Genomic DNA, 22,544 nt, shown 5'->3' on the forward strand with positions numbered 1-22,544 from the left:
TGGCCACAAAAAGGTGTAGCCGTGCCCCCCCCTCCCCCCAATCAGCCCATAGGCACTCACTTGCTCATGGAAAGCTCTTTGTGATGCTGTTCTGTTCAGAAGGGAAGGTGAAATGTGTGCTGGGAGTATATTCAGTGTAGGAAGACCAAACAGTCTATTATTGTGTGTCAGGGGTTCAGGGAGAGAGGCGCAGAGGAGGGAGGAGACCGAGAGTGAGGGAGAAGGATTCCAGCCTGACGAGGAAGAGGACGACAATGACCCGAGATGGTCCATGAGTCCGTCCAGTGAATCGGAGGATTCCCAAAAGGGAGCCCCCCTGGTCAAGCCAAGGGGAGCCCAAGGGGGAAGCAGTCAGGAGCAGGGGAACGTAGGGGGAACCGCCAGTGGGAGTTGGAGATCGAGACCTGCTTCTCCACCGGAACGGAGTGAAGAGGGTGGAGTTACCAGTGTGTCGGGAGGAACAGAACAAGGAGCAGAGGGGGGAAGGAGATCGGGGCAAGACGTCCTGCCGGAAGGGGCGGAAAGCAGTACCGGGAGCAGTGTGGCTGTTGAAAGGAAGGTCAGGAGCAACGTACGCGCGCCAAGTTCAAATGTGGAGGCGCGCGGAAGTGGGGAGAGCTCTGGGGAGGAGCCTGGTGCTAAAGCACGAAGGAGGGGGCAGCAGGCAGGAGAAGACTCAGCCTCTGGGGAGTCCCGGAAAGAGGGAACACAGGGGGGCAGGAAGACCCTGCGGAAAAGGAAGGAGAGGAAAAGGTGGAGCAGCACAAGCCTCTTAAATTGGTGCAGGGGAGGGACGGACTCAGAGGGGACTTCTAACATCTAAGGGTAACAGATGTGGAGCCACGGAGTTTGGATGTAATCACGACAATGATCTTCAATAAAACCTTTTGTATATAACTTGGACTGGACTTTGGTCTCTTGTGAGCTGGGACCCAGGGTGGCTCTGACAGTAAGTCCCCTCCAAAGAACGCAAAAATTTTTTTTTGCAAAGCTCACGAACGGTGACAGCCATGAGTGCGGAGGAGCAGTTGACAGCTCTGCGAACTACAGTTTCCGAACTCACTGCTGCAGTCCTTGCGTCTCAGAAGAAGCATGACGAAATGGAGAAGCGCTGCCAGGACCTGCAAACCAGGTGGGAACGTGCAAGCAGGGAAGGGTTCCCAGGGTCCAGGTCAGAAGGGATTGGACTTGGACGGAGGGGGGGCAGCCTAGTCACCCACTTCGATGGGAACCTGAAGCACTACCCCAGTTTCAGAGCAGACGTTTTGTATGCATTGCACTTGCTTCGTCATGACTTTAAAGATGAGGAGGAGAAAGTGGGGTTTATTGTTTCTCACTTGCATGGGCCGGCCAGAGACTGGTTGCGCAATTTGTGGCGTGAAGATGGCCCTGCCCGCCGCGATGCGGATGAATTCATTAAAGCAATGGATGCCTGCTTCCAGTCAACTGTAGATGTGGATCTTGCACGCAGGGAAATTTTTGGATTGCGGCAAGGCAAAGCCACTGTGCGTCAGTACCATTCCAGATTTTTTGCTTTACTGACTGCGCTAAGCTGGGAGAAGGATTGTGCACCTGTGAGGGATTTGTTCTGGGAGGGGCTCAGCGGTCCCATTAAGGATGAACTTGCCAGGGGAGACAGACCCCAGACCCTGGAGGAGCTTGTGCAGAGGGCTTTGGCGATTGGGATAAGGCACGAGGGACGTCCTTGGCACACTGAGGAAGAACGTCAGGTGCGTCCACCAGCGAGGACGTCTTCTTTCATCCCCAGGGAGTTCAGTCAGTCACATCCTTCGCCACTGGGAAGGCAGGGGGAGGAGCCCATGGAACTTGGTGGTGCTAAGGCTCAAGCAACAGCCAGAGCCCCAGCTTCCGGTGCAGTAAAGGCACAGCCTCCTAGAGGGACCAGGAAGTGTTACATTTGCGACAGTGCACAGCACATGGCGAAAGAGTGTCCCCAGAGGCTGCAGAAACACACTGCAGCTTTAGCAACTGTTGCAGCAGAAATGATGCAAGCAGAGCAACCTCAGGGAAACGACAGTGCCTGGCTGGAAGCAGAGCTGCTGGGGCTCAGCCAGGCGAATCTGTAGAGCAGTCCCCAGCGCTTTTGCAACGCACAGACCCTTTACCACCCAAGCCAGCGGTGCAGCTCACTGCAACACTTCAGTTGCCGAATGGAACCACCCTGGAAGTCCCCATCACGATTGATTCTGGGAGCAACGCAGATTTTGTGGGGACGCACTTTGTCAAGCAGCATCGCATAGCGCTTCTGCCAGCGACAACACCTCTGAACGTAGTCACGGTGGATGGCAGGAAATTGCTAGGAGGACAAGTTGTGCAACAGACGCCTCCCATGGTGATGAGGATTGGAAATCATCGAGAAGTCATCAGCTTCAATGTCACCCGCCTTTCAGACACGCCTATAGTATTAGGCATGAGTTGGCTGGAGAGACACAGTCCTGCTGTAGCGTGGTACCAACGGCAGATCACCTTTTGCTCATCGTACTGTGCTCAACATTGCATCCAGTCCAGCCAGGAGGAGGGAGCGGAGCAGCAGTTGCAACTTGGCATGGTGCAGGCAGTACCCCGCAAGTACGAGGGGTTCCTGGAGGTTTTCTGCGAGAAGGAAGCTGACCAGTTGCCGCCCCACAGGCCTTATGATTGTGCCATCGACCTGGTGCCAGGGGCGCAGTTGCCGACTGCAAAGCTGTATTCCATGTCTGAGGACGAGATGCAAGAACTCAGGGAGTTCATAGAGCACAATTTGAAGCGCGGATTCATCCGAGAATCGAAAGCGGTGGGGGGCAGTCCTGTTTTCTTTGTAAAGAAAAAGGACACGCCCCAAAAAAGACTCATTGTGGACTATCGATTCATAAACAGTAAGACCAAACCCAAGGCCTTCCCCATGCCCAAGATAGATGATCTCCTGGCAACCGTAAGGAAGGGGAAGATCTTCACCAAATTGGATCTGCGTGGAGCGTATAACCTCATACGCATCCGGGAGGGCGATGAGTGGAAGACGGCCATGTTCACGCCTCTGGGCACGTACGAATACAGAGTGATGCCATTTGGTCTCCAAAATGGATCTCACGTCTTTCAAGCATTTATGCATCACGTGCTAGCGGGACTTCTCTACAAGAAATGCGTGTGTTTCCTCGACGACATCCTGATCTTTTCGGAAACGGAGGAGGCCCATGAGAAGGACGTAAAGGAAGTCCTGCAGAGACTACAGGAGAACAAGCTCTACGCCAAGTTAGAGAAGTGCCAGTTTGATGTGACGGACGTGGATTTCCTAGGCTACAAGCTGTCCGACAAGGGGCTGGCCATGGACAGCGCCAAGGTCCGCGCGGTGTTGGACTGGAAGAGCCCTCGCAATCGGAAGGAAGTCCAAAGATTCATCGGCTTCGCCAACTTCTACCGCAAATTCATCAGAGGTTTTGCAAAGGAGACGGCAGCGATCACGGACACTCTCAGTTCCAAGAAAAAGAGGTTCGTGTGGACGGAACAGGCGGAGCGCTCTTTTCAGAAGCTTAAAAGCCTTTTCGCCTCCGAGGAGCAGCTGCTGCACGTGAATCCAGGCAAGCCCATACGAGTAGAGACCGACGCGTCAGACAGAGCGGTTGGAGCCGTACTCCTGCAAGAAGATCCACATGGAAACTGGAGACCCGGTGCCTTTTACTCCAGAAAGCTCAGCAAAGCGGAGCAAAACTACACCATATGGGACAGGGAGCTGTTAGCCATTCACGCAGCGTTCAAAGCGTGGCGACATTTCCTCATTGGAGCCAAGCACACAGTGCAGGTCCGCACGGATCACAAGAATTTAGAGTATTGGCGCACGGCGAAACTCCAGAGCCAAAGACACATGCGCTGGGCAGAGTTCTTCGCGGATTTCGACTTCAGGATAGAGTACGTCCCAGGGGACTCCAACGTTATAGCCGATGCGCTCTCCAGGAAACCGCAATATCTTGAGGAAGCGGCGCCAATAGCAGCCAGGCACATTTTTGCACCGCAGGCGTGGGCGTGCGCTGCCATCGCTGTCGACCTGGACGCAGTGCGACGCGCGTTGCAGGTAGATCAGTTTGCACAATCCAAAATAGAGGAGCTGCGTAGGGGTTCGCTGAGAGACGATGAGTTCCAGTTACGCGACGGACTGTTAACTCACAAGGGTGCCCTCTACGTGCCGAGCGACGAGCTCCGAGCAAAGGTTCTGCAGCAGTTGCACGACGCTCCCAGTGCGGGCCATTTCGGCAGGGAGAAGACAATAGAACTGGTGGCCAGGGACTTTTGGTGGCCCCAGATGCGAGGAGAAGTAGCGGAGTACGTCGCCAGATGTGACACTTGTCAGAGGTCCAAGCCAGTACACCAGAAGCCGGCGGGCTTGCTGGAACCACTGGAAACACCACAGCAACCGTGGGAGAGGGTGGCGCTGGACTTCGTCACTGACCTGCCCAGTTCCAGAGGCAAGACGGCGGTACTGGTGGTGGTGGACTTGTTCACCAAGATGGCGCACTTCATTCCCTGCGCGAAGGTGGCGACGGCGGAACAGACCGCCAAGCTCTTCATCGACCACGTGTTCCGGGCGCATGGGCTGCCGCGGGCCATCCTGTCCGACAGGGGGCGCCAGTTTATTTCCAATTTTTGGCAGAAGCTCCTAGGTATCCTGCGCGTCAAGATCAACCTAGCGTCGGCAAGACATCCACAAACCAACGGCCAGGCCGAGAGGGTCAACGCGATCATGCAGCAGTACCTGAGATGTTATGCAAATCAGCGACCCACAGCTTGGGTGGACTACCTACCGATGGCGGAGTTTGCCTACAACAACACGAAGCATGCGTCGACGGGGGTGACGCCGTTCTTCGCGAACAATGGACGTCATCCCAGGACCTTCCCGGGGTTCGTAGCACCAAGAGAGGGGGAGCAGCAAGAGGCCGACCAGTTCGCTGCAGAACTACAAGAGGTGCACGAGGAGCTGCGGAGACATTTGGAGCTAGCCAAACAAGCATATAAGGTGCAGGCAGACAAAGGCAGAAGAGTGGGAGAGGACATCCAGGTGGGGGACTGGGTGTGGTTAGCGGCCCAGGCGATGCCAACCAAGTCGTTGGCCAAGAAGAAGCTAGGGCACAGGCAGCTAGGACCATACCAGGTGGAGGCTAAGATCAACCCCGTGGCTTTTCGACTGGCCCTCCCCGAAGGTTCCAGAGTCCACCCGGTTTTTCATAGGTCGGTGCTCACTCCCTACAAGGCCCCGCACAGGTTTCAGGAGTCTGAAACAATACCGCAGCCACGCACAGAGTCACCTAGGAGGGAGGGATCGCCTAGGGTCGAACCACTCAACGAGGTCACAGAGATCCTGGACTCGAGATGGGGGGAAGAGGGAATAGAATACTTTCTAGTCAGAGAGGGTGCACCAGTCAGTGCCAGTGGGTGGGTGCCGGACTACGCTTTAGACGAACCTCTTTTAAAGGACGAGTTCCATGCCCTTTTCCCACATAGACCCATGCCAGCCGAGTACTTCGATGACTGGCTCTTTACCCCCACATGTTCAGGCAGCACTTTCCACGGCTTTTCTTCAGCCGAGGAAAGAACGCCGAACTCAAACTCGCCCAGGGGATCGTGTTCGGAGGTGGACACAGAGCCCTCTTATTGGTGGGATGAGCAACCAGAGGAAGCCTGGCGCAAGAAATGGCTGAAGGGGCCTTGGCCGGCAGCACCAGACGAAGTAGCAATGGAAGAGGGAACTGCGAACATTTTGGGTGAAGAACCCGAATTCGAACACACGTACACCGAGCTGCCAGCAGAGGTCATGGACGTAGCCGAACTGTATCCTGCATCTACCTCCGAGGAGCTGCAGTTCCCACAACCCGCACCCGATGGGGGGGAGGGGGGAAGGGGGGGCTTCGAGGGGGGGATGGATGTCAGGGGTTCAGGGAGAGAGGCGCAGAGGAGGGAGGAGACCGAGAGTGAGGGAGAAGGATTCCAGCCTGACGAGGAAGAGGACGACAATGACCCGAGATGGTCCATGAGTCCGTCCAGTGAATCGGAGGATTCCCAAAAGGGAGCCCCCCTGGTCAAGCCAAGGGGAGCCCAAGGGGGAAGCAGTCAGGAGCAGGGGAACGTAGGGGGAACCGCCAGTGGGAGTTGGAGATCGAGACCTGCTTCTCCACCGGAACGGAGTGAAGAGGGTGGAGTTACCAGTGTGTCGGGAGGAACAGAACAAGGAGCAGAGGGGGGAAGGAGATCGGGGCAAGACGTCCTGCCGGAAGGGGCGGAAAGCAGTACCGGGAGCAGTGTGGCTGTTGAAAGGAAGGTCAGGAGCAACGTACGCGCGCCAAGTTCAAATGTGGAGGCGCGCGGAAGTGGGGAGAGCTCTGGGGAGGAGCCTGGTGCTAAAGCACGAAGGAGGGGGCAGCAGGCAGGAGAAGACTCAGCCTCTGGGGAGTCCCGGAAAGAGGGAACACAGGGGGGCAGGAAGACCCTGCGGAAAAGGAAGGAGAGGAAAAGGTGGAGCAGCACAAGCCTCTTAAATTGGTGCAGGGGAGGGACGGACTCAGAGGGGACTTCTAACATCTAAGGGTAACAGATGTGGAGCCACGGAGTTTGGATGTAATCACGACAATGATCTTCAATAAAACCTTTTGTATATAACTTGGACTGGACTTTGGTCTCTTGTGAGCTGGGACCCAGGGTGGCTCTGACATTGTGTATCGTGGATTTTTCCCCAGATACCACGCTGGTGGGCTTGTGAGTGCCACCCTGGCACTTCCAGCCTAAAAGGCACTTTTCCCATTCTCCTGGAGCAAATGGAGTCAGGGTTCAGTTCAGGGATGTAGACAGAGCCCTCTACAATTCCATGCAAATGAACAACAACAAATAACAAGAGGATACTTTCCTTTATTCAGTGCCTTTAGAAAACAGTTTATAGAACACAACACACAACTGACAAAGATATAGAGATCCACAGGCTTTTAAAATTGCATTAAAAATTTCACAAAATACAGTAGACAGTAATAAACTGATTGTGTGACTTGCACAGGCTCCCTCTCCCTCCCTCCCCATCTGGTAATAAAATTTCAGAAAGACAATCAATGAAAGCTAGGTAGAAATTTAGCACCTTGGTTTGTCAAAACAGACTCAAACGCTCAGACATTAATGTGTTTAAAACAGAACTGATACACAGCAATCATCTGCCTGGCCAAGGCTTCTGGCATTGAAGTGGAAGGGCTGTGATGGAGGGAGAGGTACCAAAAACTCAGTCACAGTTAAGACCATAAGCATGGCTTTCTTCATTCTGCATTCAGCGTTAAAATGGCAAAATACTGCTTGCCTACCTGTGCTTGGGTGACACACACTAACAGACAGTGACTGGTGTGAACTCTAGTCCTTCCCCCTCGAAAATGTCAGCACAGTGCCATTCTGCTCTGATGCGGCAGAAGAAATGCTGCAAAATACAGCTATTAGAAATGGCTTGGTTCTGGTGGTTCCTGCCACAGTGTATTAGGGACAGGGGAGAGAAATGAAAGGGGTCAATACTGGACAGAGATGGTTCTTAATTGCCTAAACTTTGTATTATCTCTTTATTTTGGAGCAGTTGCTAATAACAGATTCCAGATCTGAGATATTTAGGAGAACATTCCTGGCTGGAGGATTATAAATCTGATCACCTGCTACAAACAAAGCTTGCTATAGGTCCACCTGTTCTTCAGGGTCTCAGGTAGGACACTTTCACCTCACCTGTTATTTACAGTGGAGGTGCCAGGACTTGAACCTGGGTCCTTCTGCATGCAAAGCACAGGTTCTGCACCACTGGGCTTTGGTCACACTTCTTCTGATAGGTTAAAGCAATAGAGGGTTCTGGGAGCTAGCATGACCCTCAAGGCTTCAGCCAGGAGGGCCCTGCCACTTTTGCACTGACTGTTTTCTTTGAATATGGCTAGTAGAGGCATCCTTTATGGAGAATGGAGGAAGGCAGGGCAAGTAGAGTATAAAAATGTAAAAAAGCAAACCACAAATCCAAATACTGATTGTTACAACGGCAAGCAGTTTCTTCTTCCACTATGGCCTCTAAGGAGACTGGCTGAGGCAACTTTTAGAGCTAGACAATGTGAAAGGGCTGGGTGGGGGAAGAAGCAAATGAGAGAACTCTGCCATAGCAAGGTTTGAAGGTTCAGTCTCACTGCTCTGGGCATGTTGTCTCAGCAAAGGATACTGTCAACTCTGCAGCAAAAATTGCAACCAGCTATGAAGAGTGTTGTTTGCATCTATGTTTGGAAATAATTATGCCGGCTGGTGAGTCAAGCAGAGATAAGGGAGTATATTTTCTGCAAGCCCATATATTACTCTCGGGGGAGGGGGGGCAGACAATCAAATTCCTGGTCTCTTTGGCAGGATCCCCCCCCCCCCGATACTATGCTGGGCACACAACAGAAAAGCCACCTCAGTGTTTACAGAAATCTTAATTTGGATGATTATGCACTGTCCAGCAGGGTCTAAGCTTGTGTTATTTAGCACCATGTCCCCACTATAAGGCAGGCAGTGACAAGAGTGACAAGTTATCGGGTTGTGTAATGCAGCGCTACACTGACAGTAAGGGGGACACTGCTGTTTGAGGGCTACCTTATGTTAAATCAGCCACAATAAATAGACTTTCTGACCTATCCCAACATGGCCTTGGCTTTTTTAAGGGGCCACCTGAATGGAATGGGGGGAGAGAGGCAAACAGGGAAGCTTAACACACACAAACAATTCAAGGGTTAAACATGAGCAGGATTAGAGAGAGAAAGAGAGTTAACTGCTCCATGTACCACACTTGCCTGGAGATTGCCTTGCACACAAGCCTGTTCTGCTCCAGCCCCTCCAGCAGGCACGTATGATTCACAGCAGCCACGCCAGGAGGAAAGACACAAAACATTCAGCACCGGAGCTGCGCTGGAAGACACTCTTTGGCTTTGTCACTCATTCATCTGCTTGACTGATATATTGCGGAACTGCTTGGGCACATGATCCTGGTGGGGGTGGGGGGTGGGGAGTGGGAACCGCTTGCCCATTTCCCCTGTTCCTTAAGGGAAAACATTTGGGTTCCCTTCCTCCACTTGCAGCCAGTGCTTTTGTTGTGTGCCGTTTTTTTATTTCTTGGAAGAAGTCATGAAGCTGTTTTCAATGCAGAGGACGATGAAGGCGTTCTTGCAGCTGCTGCTCTTCTGCTCGAGCAGCTTGCCCGACGCCAGCGAGGAAGCCTGCCCTGTCACCACCGTGTCGTCTGTCCGCCAGGTCTCACAGTAGCTCTCTGTTAGCCGCCGTCCCTTGGAGTCAGAGCCGTGCCACACAGATTTCTGAGGCCTGAAACACACCAGAGTGTTAGGGGTTGCTTCACACGTAAGTGGCTGCAGGTACCCCAACAGTCATGGCTCCCCTTGGGCTGATAACTCTCAAAGCCACCCATTCTTGCCACATAAAGTGGGGACAGTTGGTCTGGGCAGCATCTTGTAGGAATGAACTGCCAGCCTTGGGATAAGATACCTGGGACGCTTACTCCACTTCTTGACCTTAGTCTTTTGGGAAGGAAAATAATGCTACACGTGACTATTATACTGCTGGGGCAACATAAAATGCTTGGCTTCTAAACATTTCGTTCCTGAAAACCTGCCCCCAAGAGAAGCATCACATGGGGCTGGAAAAAGAATACAAGATAGCAAACACATTCCTCTTCTCTTTGCCTGCTCTTTATAAACAAAGGAATCTTCTTTGATGCCCTTGGAGTTGCAGAGCCAGAGAGGCCAGCCCCAGCTGGAGGGGCAGCAAACCTGCAACCGTCGCACATTCCCGGATCTTTAGACAAACAAAACCATTTCCCCCACCTACCATGCAGAGTCTCTCAGGACATCCCTTCCGTCAAAGGAGAAGATGCGAACCCCAGTTCTGAATGGAGCATCAGTGCCGGAGAAAAGGTTCTCCCAGTTATTAAACAACAATTCATCCTGGAAAGGAACAGAAACGGGCAATGTAATAATGTAACTGCTCTGAGAATACTTTCTGCCTGTCTGATAACTTTGAGACAGGCTGCCCTTTCCATGGACAAGACCTTGCATGTCCCAGGTTCACTCCCTGGTGCCTATGGTTTAAAATATCTCAAGCCACTGGTCTGGGAAAGGCCCCTGCCTGAGAACCTGGAAGGACAGCTGCCAGTCTCCCAGTTCAATGCAAGGCAGCTCTTTACAGAAGTATTCAAGCTGACAGCTTAGTCTGCATTACAGATCAAGTATTAAAGATAAAGGTATTACCAACATTCTCAAACTTTTCAAAGTCGGTTTAAACCTTTTTATAAAAAGTAAATAAATATTAGGTGTTGTTAAAAGATGATGCTGCTGCCTTGCAGGTTTGCCCCTGACCACTAGTCTTGATGTGTAGTTCTAGCCTCAATTAACACCACTTAGAGGTTGCAATCCTACACAGGGGCAGGAAAGGAAGACAGCAATCCCATCGCTGAGCTTCATGTTTGCCTTCCGCTGTCACGAAGCGTTGTGTTTGCTCAGGCCTCTGACCAGACGTACCCTGAGGTTGACAATAGGCACCGTGCCCCTGTCTGCTCTGCGCACTATGCTGTAGAGGTCTTGCAGTCGGGAGGAGAGGAACGCTCGGAAGGTGCCCGTCAGTCCAACCTCCCTGGCTTGCTGGAAGCACTGGAAGTCAGCTCCTCGGATGCCCCGCATGCTGCCACTCAGGGGAGTGTTCAGGGCTATGAGGTGGAGCTGGAAAAGCAAGAAGACGACCACACATGAGAGGGAGCCTGTACAGTGCAACTGGCAGAGATGCTAAGAATGCAAGGGGGAGGAATGTCCGGCCACCACAATACAAGCAGCCAGTCAGCAATGGGGCTGAGCATGGGGGTCGGGGGTCTTTGCACCTTGATTCCTGCTGCTGCTGCTGCTTTCTGGGACTCCTGAGAATCAAGAGAGGCCAGCCCTGTTATTTCTCTCACTGGAAATCATTCATTGTTGGGCGGACATTTCAGAAGTAGTTGCCTATTCAATGGCTATGTCCACAAAGCAGTCAAATAACTAAAATGCAGAGGATATAGAATGTAGTAACATCCTCGCCCTCGTCAAAGCTATTATGACATGGCTCTGGGATGCATTCCATCAAATGAGAACTGGATATATTGTGTGGTTGTGGCCTAGCCAGCTTGTCACCCCTGTAGTCTCTTCTTCAAAGGCATCCTATACCAAGTTGTAAGCATAGGGTGGCCCCATGGAGCAGCCTCCCAGCCTGGGATGGAGTGAGTATGTTGTTGACTGGCTGCCTACATCTGAAGCAAAGGAATGCAGGATGCAGGCACCCTCTGAGGGGACTGGGCCCTTTGGGCCCGTCAAGCCATGAACTCCCACCATTCAGAGGTTTCGATGTCTGATTGGGATTCTTGAAAGGGCCTCTTGCTCATTCATCCCTACTGCTGGCAAAGAAGCCCATTCAGGCTCCTCATTGCTAGTGGTAGACCATCATGCTAAGCTAGGTGGACAACCTGTACAGAGGAACCCTTCACAATGGAAGTCAGCAGGCAGGGGACCCTTTGGTGCCAGCTGCTTTCATGACCCCACTCTCGGTGTCTTTATGTAGGGCCAGTTGAGGCAGTCACCCAGGCAAAACTGCAGCAGGGGACTCTGCCATCGTGTGCAGGGCACTCACAGCAGGCTGGAAGTCATGGTGGGTGTGGACGGCAGAAGGAGCAGTATCGGGCTGGCGGTTGAGGAAGAAGGCGTTCAGTGGCTCCTGCTGGTGCTGAGCTCCCTGGTGTGGCTGGTGGATGGCGGGTTGCTCAGGAAGGCGGTGCTGGTTGGCCACACTCTCATCCCCTCTCCAGGGCTTGGCAGTGGAGTAGGCGCTGTATTCTCGGTGGGAATGCACAGGCAAATGCTGTTGGAAGGGGCGCTGGGATCCAGATGATGAAGCCGTTCCTCCATGGGAGTAGTGGACATTGGGAGGCCTATCATACACCTCATTGTCCTGCAGCAGAAATGAAGGGTAATGTTCCTAGAACCCTTTCTAAGTGTCCTCTTAAGGGGTCCGTCCCATAGAAGAGCACAGGTCAAATAAAGCCAACCTCCCCCCCCCCCCCATTTCCTGCCCCTTGCAGCACAGTCATCTGGCTGCATTACCAGCAGAGCCAAGCATGCACACCACCAGGCTAAACAACAGCCAGCTACATCAGCTGCATCCCAGTATGGGTGATCCAAAATCCTTAGTAGCCCACTGTGGACCTGATCATTCAAGTCACACTCCCCCTGCATGACATGCCTCATTTGGATTTTCCCTGATCTATACCCGAGTGCACCATATAGGTCACCATGTATTGAAATCCAAGCACTAAAGAACATTGTAAAGATTGCTAATCCCTGGATCTCAAAACTCCTAGCAAGCTTGGAATGACCCACAATAGACCCAGTCCATGCTACAACACCAGGTAATAATGTTTCACTTACCAGCCCAGGGCCAGAGATGGATATTCTTTCCTCAAGCTGAAATTAAATCAGAATAAGTCATTATACCATTTATATAATGTGTTTTGCTTGCTTTGTAACACTTATAAGAACCCTAGGTTGGTATTATCTCCAAACTGCATGTCTGAAGTCTTGCCTAAGACCACCCAGTGAATTCATGGTTGAGGAAATATTTTATCTAGGGAATTCCCAGCTCACAGTTCACTCTATACCACTAGCACCCTATTACTATTATTCTTTAGGATGAATTTTGCTATTTTCAAATGCATATTTGGTTTTGGAGGGAAAGGGAACGTTTGCCAGAATGAAATAAAGCTGTAGTTGTTGCAACCTGAAACTTATCCAGGAATTCATTTGGTAAGGAGGAAACAATGTCTATGGATCCCATATCAGATTGTTTCCAGTAAGCTTCTTCCAAATCAAGCCAGAGGAAGCTCATTCATCGCTACAAGGGAGCGTTTCTTCCTGGCATTGCATTCTCTCTTGTGTGTATAAATTAGCAGTGGGTTCTGCATTACTCTGAGCGTCTGCCAATACCCCACAGAGAAAGACCCCTCTCCAAGGTAGTAGTCCACCTACAGTCTTACCCCGATTGCTGTGTTCACACACATCATACTCACAAGGACTCTCCTGAAACCACTGCGGACACGGATGTAGAGCTCTTCCCTGTCCCGGATGAAAAGGAGCTGTCCTTCTGGCACCTCATGAGCTCTGCCCATCATGCTCTGATAGGTTGGCAAGATTCGCAGCTGCCGGAAAACAAATCATTTGAAAAAGGAACAACGAAAAGGGCACAGCCATTCATCAGTCTGAAGTACGAGGTGGTGGCTCACCATTAATACAATTTATATTTGGTGCCCTTGTAAACTGCAGGCATATTGATGATAGCCCTTGCTTTAATCACACAGGGTTCTTCATCAAATAGAGAGTACCTGAGTTATAATAGGTCATAGTTACAGTCAGATTCACAAGCCAGATGCCAGAAGCCAATGACAAACTTCACGGTCATCACTCTTACAGTGTTATCATGTCTATTACAACAAATATTTGTCGTAATTCCCAGAAATTGGAGTGGCGTTCCTTTCAATTAGCACCCTAGAGCTTTCCAAAAGTAGCAACAGCTGTTCCTATTTGCAGGGCTAGCAGCAGCAGCAGCTGCTGCTCCTATTGGACAACAAATGGTTGTCCGTGTTCATAGATGGAGCATCATCAATCACTCAGGCAGCGGCAATCTCTAGCCAATTTGTTAAATTCTTGCTTGAGTAAAACCCATCAGGGCCACCCACAGGAAGGTAACTTGCTCCACCCCCACGAAAGGAACACCACTGTGTAGGCCTCTTTTTCTTACCCCAGAAGATGATGTATCACTGGTGCCTGGAGTTCCCGGTGGTCCTGGTGGCCCCGGTGGCCCAGGAATACTGATTGCTGGAAATGAAACAAACCCAGAGCTAAACCAGCTATATTCACACAAAGCTTGTTTTTAAGGCCTAAAGCAGGGCCATTTGCAATGAGTAGCTGGGAAAAGATTGGGTATCTACTCACATTGCCTATGGGGTCCTGGAAAGGAAGGGGGTCCTGGAGGGCCAGGTGGACCCGGGGGTCCTGGGGTCCCTGGGCGCCCCTCAAATCCTGCGCCAGGAGGCCCTTGGGGGCCAGGAGGGCCAGGGGCCCCTCTAATACTGTCCCCTTTGGGGCCCTGAAGAAGCAAATAACATACATGTATATTAGAAACACTGAAGTTTTGCTCAGTGGCAGAAACATCCACCTGCCAGCACTGATCCGCCTAAGCAATTAATGACATTCATAACCAAATGCATAGTTCTAATCCTTCCTCCCCCTTTCTCCTTCCATTGCCCCACACAAACACCTTCCTCTTCCAGCTTCCTAGGCCCCGCAGCACATGGAGCAAAGGAAATGTCAGAGTTTAGCTCCATGCCCCAAGGTAAATTATCCAAAGCTCTTAACAACCAGTAACCTTTCCACTCCAGGTGCCCACCCCACAACTTGCCTCCTCTCTCACTTCCCTTGTTCTCCTACCTGCTACTACAGTCTCTCCACTGCTTCTGCCACTCTGGGCAAAACAGCATTTGTTACGGTGGACAGCCTCATGGGATAAGAGAAGGCTATTCACAAAGCAAGGCCTCTCCTCCCCACCATCAGGATGACGTAAAACAAAATCTGCCACCTGTGGCAGCTACCCTACTCTGCCTATTGGCAGGGACTGCAATGCACTTGAGAACTTCTGCACTTTGGAGATTGGGTGCTTATCCTTCTCTGCCCAAATCTCCTACCAAAGGTGCCACTTGCACACTCCGTTTCCCCTGCCTTGGAAAGTATTATAGAATGCAGAAGACTATCCCGTGGTAGAAAGATGTTGGCCACCAACCCTCGTAACAGTGTAGTGTGGGGTATCTCACCGGAAGACCAGGATATCCTGGGGGGCCTGGGGGTCCAACAGCACTTGATCCAAACAATCCTCCTCCGCCTGGCTCACCCTTTTCACCTTTCAGCCCTGGGTCCCCTCTGTCCCCTCTTTCTCCCTATGGAAAGATATTAAATAAGCAAATAGACAGTGGCCAAACAAAATGCATTCTCCTATCTCACCTTCAAGATTAGCACTATTTCCTTCTAGACTTGTTCCTCTGGCTTGTCTACACTTCCCCTTGTGCTGTGCCTAGAAAACGAGTCCGAGCAGTTTTCTGCTTGACCCATGCTTTCTAGGCATGAGTCAGAGCCGTCTGTCATATTAGGGAATATCTAACTAAAATTGGTTCATTGGGCACACCTCTCTCTCCCTTACATCTTCCACCCCACACCAATACACCAGTTGAACTTCAGTTCAGCCACTGTAATGACAGGTGAACACAACTGCTAGCTGAAGCTTTGGCAGTAATCAGGGGCAACTAATGTGAATACAGTGGTGCCCCGCAAGACGAATGCCTCGCAAGACGGAAAACCCGCTAGACGAAAGGGTTTTCCATTTTGGAGGCGCTTCGCAAAACGAATTTCCCTATGGGCTTGCTTCGCAAGACGAAAATGTCTTGCTAGTTCCTGCGGGTTTTTTTCCCTCCCCCCCCCCCTTTTCCTAAGCCCTAAGCCGCTTATCAGCTGATCCGCTGATAAGCCACTTATCAGCTGATCCGCTAAAAGCCGCTAAACAGCTAATAGTGCTAATCCGCTAAGCTGTCAATGGTCTTGCTTCGCAAGACAAAAAAACCGCTATACAAAGAGCCTCACGGAACGGATTAATTTCGTCTTCCGAGGCACCACTGTACCATTAAAATTGACAAAGGGGAAGGGAGAGAGAGAAAAATACAATCATTCAAAATATCTTAAATAAAATGAAAAAAATGTTTAAAATATCCTTTAATAAAAAACCAGAAGCTTTCCTTTTGGGGATTACAGATTTGGACATTCCCAAAAAGGTAAGAGATCTTTCTATACGTTATGGTCGCAGCAAGAGTTCTCATTGCGGCAAACTGGAAGAGTGATAAAGTTCCCTCAAGACTAGAATGGATTCAAAAATTGGCTGAATATGCAGAACTAGACAGCTTCTTAGAAAAAATAAAAAATAAACCAAAACAGGTATTTATCTCAAAATGGGAAGTCTTTAAAATTTATTTGAAAAATAACAACTGTTGCTTAAAGTCTGTCGCAAGTTTTGAATAATCTCAGTAGTAGTTTAAAAGTATGAAGCATAATTTAATATAGATTAAAGTCGGTTGAACTCTAAAAAAATGTTATGTTATGGCAGTGAACAAATGATGAGAAATTGAAGTAAGGAGTAGACGGGAAGTCAGGTCTATAGAAAAAGACCATTTTTATTAAAAGATTTTGAGATTATGATTTGATATATTCATTTCCTTTTTGGCTTTATGTTGATGGATATTTGTTTTTTCTTTCTGGTGTATGTTAAGGTGAAAATAAAAATAAAAAGATTTTATAAAATATATACCTTAAATAAAATAACTGGTTTTAAGTTGTATTATGCTGGTTGTGGTGATTTTGTATTGTACGATGGTCTTCATATTTGTTTGCTGTCCTTCGATTTTTTATTTTAAAAAAACTCACTATGAAAGCCACTATGAAACTCACTATGAGTTACCCAAAAAGGCAGCTTATAAAGTTTAGAAGCAAATAGTAAAGCAAACAAAAAGTCTTTTTGCCTATCCCTGTGACCCTGGCCTCATTAAATACATATCAGCCCAAACCTGTTTGCCATCAAAACCCCTTAAGCTTCTTTTTAAATCTGTATATTCCTCCCAAATGGCAGACACTTACCCTGAAGGTGGAGCCAAATCTGCTGAGGTCATAAGGGAACTGGCCTTGTGACAAAGGGAGAAGAAAGGGAGAAGAATGAGATGTTTGTAACGGCAAAGAAACCAACTCTGCTCGATGTGGGGCTTCTTTCCATTGTGATCTTTGGATCTTTCTCTTATGATGCACCTTCATGGCACAACCCAGCCATTTATGACTGTATGGAAAGGGCTTTTGTTTTTCACTGGGTGAAAAATTTGGAAGCAATACTCATGTAAAATGCATTATTTTAGCTTGTGCTAATAAGCCTTGTACTTGTACCGATAAGGCTTGCACTGATCAAGCCAGTGCATAACTCTTACAGATTTTTCTCCAGGAGGATACAGACAAGCTCAGCTAGGCTTTGGCTTCCTGCACAACGAAAAGGAGGGGCCATAGTACGTCTGTTGCCTGCTTTGCACATAGGTTTGATCTCTGGCTTCTATGCTTAAGGTAGTGAAGGTGCCACCGGTGCATGTAACTTGACTAGATGACACCAGGTTTATTCCAGCCCTGCAGGTCTTAGATTTTGTAGAGTACTCCGTGGTAAGCAGTGAAAGAACTAGCCTGTACAAAAGCCGTTGGATGCATCTAGCTGGAGACATAAAATAGGAACAATAGGTTAATAGCGACAGAAACCTACTGCAAAGCAAGAACTTGTGTGGTGCAGCCGCCTCAGAACAACACACCTAAACCACAGCATGCTACAGGTCTAAGGCAGGAGCAGGGAGGTTAATTGGAGGTGTGCAATGCTTAGATACGCCACACAGCTTAAGCACATGAGCCAAGTCAAAAGAGGCTTCCATGACTGCCACTAGCTCATGAATCCATGATACCTCTTGGTAAGTGTTGGTTAAAAGGTGGAAGTTAAATGCAAGTAGCAACACTGCAGGAAATCTTACCTGGGGGCCCAGGAGGACCCACATCACCTTTTTCTCCCTTCGGACCAGCAGAACCATGGTAGCCTGAAACAAAGTCATGGCATAAGGCTAGACAGTCCCCAAGAGCCAGTGGGAAGGCACTGCACATCCATAGTCCAAAACTTCCAGAACCGCTAGAGGAACGTACTGATTTATACTATCATGCAAGGGTATTAATTGCACATTCGGTTCAGATTAAAATGATTCCAAATGCCTTTTAGAAGGAAACAATGTTATGGTTCTATACAGCAAGGGTAGCTAATCTTTCCAGGTGCAAGGGCCACATCACCTTGCAATGCTGTGGGCCACATGGCAGCTGCCCCACAGCTGACATGTGCCCAATCATCAGATGGGATGATCTGCAAACACCCCACCCAGCCAAGTATCATGATAAGGGTAAAAACAGCTGTGTTCCCACCAGTGCTCTACACCATTTTTTTTCTCTAGCGGCATTGCTACTGCCACCATATTGGTTCAGGGGGCTGGTGTGCAACCAGGAAAGGTTTGGTGGGCTGGATCAGGCTGGATCAGGCCAGCAGGTCCCAATGCGTACTTGAGCAAAGACTGGCATTAATATGGGAAGTCTTTAATGGTGACCCATAGAGCACCATGGAAAAGGAATTATGAATCCACCCTTTCCTGCTTCTATAGAGGGATTCACCCCAGGAATCTGATGGGGAAAGCCGATCTTTGTCATCCAACCCCATGCTTTAACCGCTTCTGCAACATCCTTACCAGGCAATCCTGGAGGCCCTGGTGGTCCCACTTCACCAAATGCCTGAAGTTGCAAAATAAATAAAATAAATCCCCCCATGAAATACATTATTATCCAATCATTGTATAACAAGACATTCAGTTTCTGGCATTTACACGTGTTTCCCCCCAGCAAGGAAAATGCACTTAGGCCATTACTCACATTGTTGTCATAAATAGGCACTATGCTGCCCGGAGGACCTGGGGGGCCAGGAGGGCCAGGGAGCCCTGGAGGACCCTAGAGAGAAGAAGAGAAAAACAGACATCCCATTAATTATGTAGGGAACTGACTGAAAACAGAACAGACTGAATACAACAGGACACTAGCCAGTATCCACTCAACAGTGACAATTCTGCAACCACCCTGTGTCTTTGTGGGTGGTGGGTGCTGCTCCTGGCTTTAACTGGAACACAAGATTGCGCGATGTGGCATTGCTTCTACTTGTGGGACTTGAGGTCAACTCAAAAAGTGGAAGACAGGAAGATGACACAGCCAGTGGAATGCATCCTGCACTCTGTTCCACCTCCTTATCATGCATGTCATCGGCATTTACAAAAACAAACAAGGTTTGTGTTTCTTTCCACCACCCACAGACAATTCCTACCCCAAATCCCAGACTCCAGGCTTCAAATATTTCATTATTCTGTCTGCAACAGCAGAGGAAATCAGAGTGTTCACACACAATATACTTGACAAAATTGTTCTTGCAGTGCATGGACCAGGATTAGCATTGCTTTACTAGAATCCACATGGTGGGTGGTTATGACACTCTAGGATTGGTGCATGAGAGCCCAGGGGTCTGGCAACAGCACAGAATTAGGCCTATGATTTTGCTAGCCTCCCCAATGCTGTGCTGTGCTGCTGCCTGCTCCCTGGTTCTAAGTACACCAGAAGCAAAATCACTCCAAGGCAAAGGGGATGCAGCACACATGAGAAATAGTGCTCTCACAAAAATGCTTGGCCACTGCTGCATTTGGATACTTGCAGCCACACTAGGACAAGAGCAAGGTCGTTTTCAGATGCCCCTTGGGGAGGCATGAGACCTTTTTCTTCTCTCATAACAGAGTCTGATGATGATCATGCTCGGGGTTACAGTGGGATACAAAGGCCATCAAAGCTAGCAGCACTGCATGCCAGCCTTCAGCATAAACTGCACCATGCAGAGAGATGTGTCCGTTTTCCACTTACCCTTAAGCCCAGCCCTCCACTTGCGTCTGCTGGGTCACCTTTTTCTCCTTTCAACCCGTTCATACCAGGTCGGCCCTGCAAAGGACAAAAAGCCACTGCTGAGTCAGCTTAATGGACCCTTGTAATGACACAGCACTAATGAGGATCCAGAGTACAAAGAGCACTACAAACATCACCTTTTGTGCTCCCATCGGGTGAAGTGAAAGGGCAAAGAGTGAAGAATCTACTGAGATCTCACAATTTCTCTATGGGGAGAAATTACATACTACTACATACTACTCCTGAAACTAAATGCCTCAAGAGTAGGTAAAACTATGTTGCGGTTCTGCCTCGAATAGATGGTTTAACTGGGAAGGCCAGAGCTGTCCATATGAAGTTAGAATTAAAGGGAACAAACAGCAGGTGAAACCCTTGGTACTTTCATAGATCCCTGAAGGAAGCTCATGGCAGATTTTGTGGTTTCCCATGACAAACCTCTGTCCTTAAAAAGCACTGTCACACACCAGCAAGACATAGAGACAGTAACCAAGCCAGAGCCACTCTGTTGAACAAGATGGTGGAAAGAGGGGCTTGTAGGATCAGGAGAAGGGCAGGTTCATCCTGACTGGAGAAAGACAACCCTGAAGAAAGGAATGCAGGGACAAACCTTGTGTTGGTAGAAGCAGCATGGCAGGATCTCACAGCAGAACGTGAGACAGAGGATGGTCCTGTTGTATCTCAATGTACCCAGAGCCTCCATGCTTATGGCAGGAGGGAGTGCCAGCTGAGGGGACCTAGAAGCATAATTCCACTTCCAGATGCATTCAGAGCCACTGAGTGTTTGTTATGGCACTTGCATCCTTTTACCTAGGATACCCTTTTGTTAATGGTTCAGTCTGGAGTGAATTAATGCCAGAGTCTGATTTCTGCAGCTTCCCTTGGAATTTCTATCTAGCAGAGAGGTAACAGTGACTATTCTAGAGGTGGATGAATTTACTCCTCTTCCCCCATTCCGTTTCTAATAAGGGAATGTACACTTGAAGACAATCTAAAAATCAAAATTCTTACAGGCCTTCCAGGAAAGCCGATTTCTCCTTTCTGTCCATGCCGCCCAGGTGGCCCCTAGAAGAAGAACAGAGAGAAAAGGCAGGCTTAGAAAGATGGCAAGAGATTGTAAATGAGAGTTCCTGCAATATCTGTGATGTAATACCATCTGCTACAGGATTTATAATTCCAAATGGAAGCAGAAGACAAGGAAATCATCATTCCCTCCAATAGCAAACTCAGGGAAGTGAGTGCTGACAAAATATAGACACCAGAGGGGAAAGGGATACCCTGCTTACACTCCTTATGGCTTACAGAAACTTGGGGAAGGGCAGGCAGAAACCTGAACAGAAGGACTTCTACTAGGAGATGAAAACACACTGCAATATTTGGAGGCAGACTCGACTTTCCTAAGTAACCACACTGAAATAAATAGGAGCTACACAAAAGCTCTACTAACAATACCACACACAATAACAACAACAGAGAGGATAATTTAATTCTATCATTCATGCTTAATGGATGTTTCGATCTATGTAAATTCCTTGCATATAAGCAAAGATACCCTTTGTAACTTACTGCTGGTCCCACAGGTCCTCGCAGGCCTGGTTCACCCTGGCAATAAAAGCAGAGACAATTAGACCCTCCAGACAAGCTGCTTACACTCATCCTGATTTGCTTGCGCAAAGTTTACAGCGAGCTTAGATTATCTTCAGTCTTTATTAAGCATTCATTTCTATTTGTTTGCAGGGTGGATATACAACAACAAACATTCATCCTGCATTCACCCAGTTTTCTTGTGGGTTGCTTACATGCCTTTTCCTTAGCTAATTGTTCACTCAACATTTTTCAATGCATTTCCCCATCACTTTCTAAACAGCAAATAAGCCAAATCATTTTTAAAAGTGGATTTCTTCCACTAGAGCAACAGAGCCCTTTAGTCCACTTGAAATGTGCATACCTAATGTTCTGGCATGCGCTTGAATCCCTCCCACAAAATAGTGAGAGTCTGGAGGTATCCCACACTACTATTTAGAACAGGGGTGATGAACCCCCTCACTCCAGCCTCGCTTCGCACCCCAAGTACTTTGCCTGACTGGAGTGTATCCTCGATATCTGCTTCTCTGCATGAAGACTACAGAGGGGTTTGTGAGTGTGTGTAGAAACTAGCATACTGGACAAAGTTGAAATGTAAATTTGCCATTCTGTACACTTTTGCCTCCGGGCTCCATCTGCCACTGACCTTGGCAGGTTGCCCTGAAGGGAATGTCCTGATTTAGAGCACCCTGGGCTAGAGGCAAGCCCATGGTCGCTAAGGGTCAAACTAGACATTCATTAGAGATTTTGCATGCATCTGCATATATATTTTTCTCTTATATAATACAGACATGTGAGGGGATAATCCTTTTCAAGGATTGCCTCTCCAGCACAATAAGAATGACCCCAGAAACAGGCCTTATGGCTAAAAGTCTTAGGGGGAGACATCTCCTTTGGAGGCTCCTCTGCTGTGATTATTCAGATCTTGCTGGGGAGGGAGGGGAGATAAGACTTGTTATGTGCTGCCTTCAACCCCTGCCTTTGCCTGTAATTAAATAATAATATTAATAAACTAGATAAGAGCAAATAAACACTTTATGGTCCTTAACAAAGAAAGGGAGACTCTTCTCTCTCTCTCACACACACACACTTACCAGGGTGGTAATTGGGGAGAGACAAAGCAACATTGGTACAAACATCTTATTGCTTGGGACTTCCCGAAACCTGGCAGCGCCCATCTCCCCTGCCCACTCGATGACCACACAAAGGCTGTGAGTGGTTCTTGCCAGAGAACCACCTCACCAACCATAGTCACTTTCATGGTCACATTGCAATGAA

At 49.0% G+C, this 22,544-nt stretch overlaps 1 protein-coding gene across 3 annotated transcripts in view; it reads right to left on the reverse strand.

The window, feature by feature from the left end:
• Window positions 1-6,868: 6,868 nt before the first annotated feature.
• The window catches only part of COL18A1 (collagen type XVIII alpha 1 chain), a 155,002-nt gene continuing 139,326 nt past the window's right edge, over window positions 6,869-22,544 (reverse strand). For all 3 annotated transcript variants that reach the window (XM_079956194.1, XM_079956193.1, XM_079956192.1), the window contains 16 exons: window positions 21,249-21,284; window positions 20,694-20,747; window positions 19,647-19,721; window positions 18,621-18,695; window positions 18,440-18,482; window positions 17,687-17,749; window positions 16,770-16,813; window positions 14,906-15,028; window positions 14,031-14,184; window positions 13,837-13,913; window positions 13,109-13,237; window positions 12,471-12,506; window positions 11,677-11,994; window positions 10,545-10,742; window positions 9,856-9,971; window positions 6,869-9,333 (listed from right to left, as the gene is read on the reverse strand). In XM_079956194.1, coding sequence (XP_079812320.1) covers window positions 9,120-9,333; window positions 9,856-9,971; window positions 10,545-10,742; window positions 11,677-11,994; window positions 12,471-12,506; window positions 13,109-13,237; window positions 13,837-13,913; window positions 14,031-14,184; window positions 14,906-15,028; window positions 16,770-16,813; window positions 17,687-17,749; window positions 18,440-18,482; window positions 18,621-18,695; window positions 19,647-19,721; window positions 20,694-20,747; window positions 21,249-21,284 — 1,755 coding nt within the window. In that variant the 3' untranslated portion in view covers window positions 6,869-9,119. The remainder of the gene's footprint in view (window positions 9,334-9,855; window positions 9,972-10,544; window positions 10,743-11,676; window positions 11,995-12,470; window positions 12,507-13,108; window positions 13,238-13,836; window positions 13,914-14,030; window positions 14,185-14,905; window positions 15,029-16,769; window positions 16,814-17,686; window positions 17,750-18,439; window positions 18,483-18,620; window positions 18,696-19,646; window positions 19,722-20,693; window positions 20,748-21,248; window positions 21,285-22,544) is intronic.

Source organism: Podarcis cretensis (genome assembly GCF_951804945.1).
Source record: "Podarcis cretensis genome assembly, chromosome: 1".
Taxonomy (NCBI): domain Eukaryota; kingdom Metazoa; phylum Chordata; class Lepidosauria; order Squamata; family Lacertidae; genus Podarcis; species Podarcis cretensis.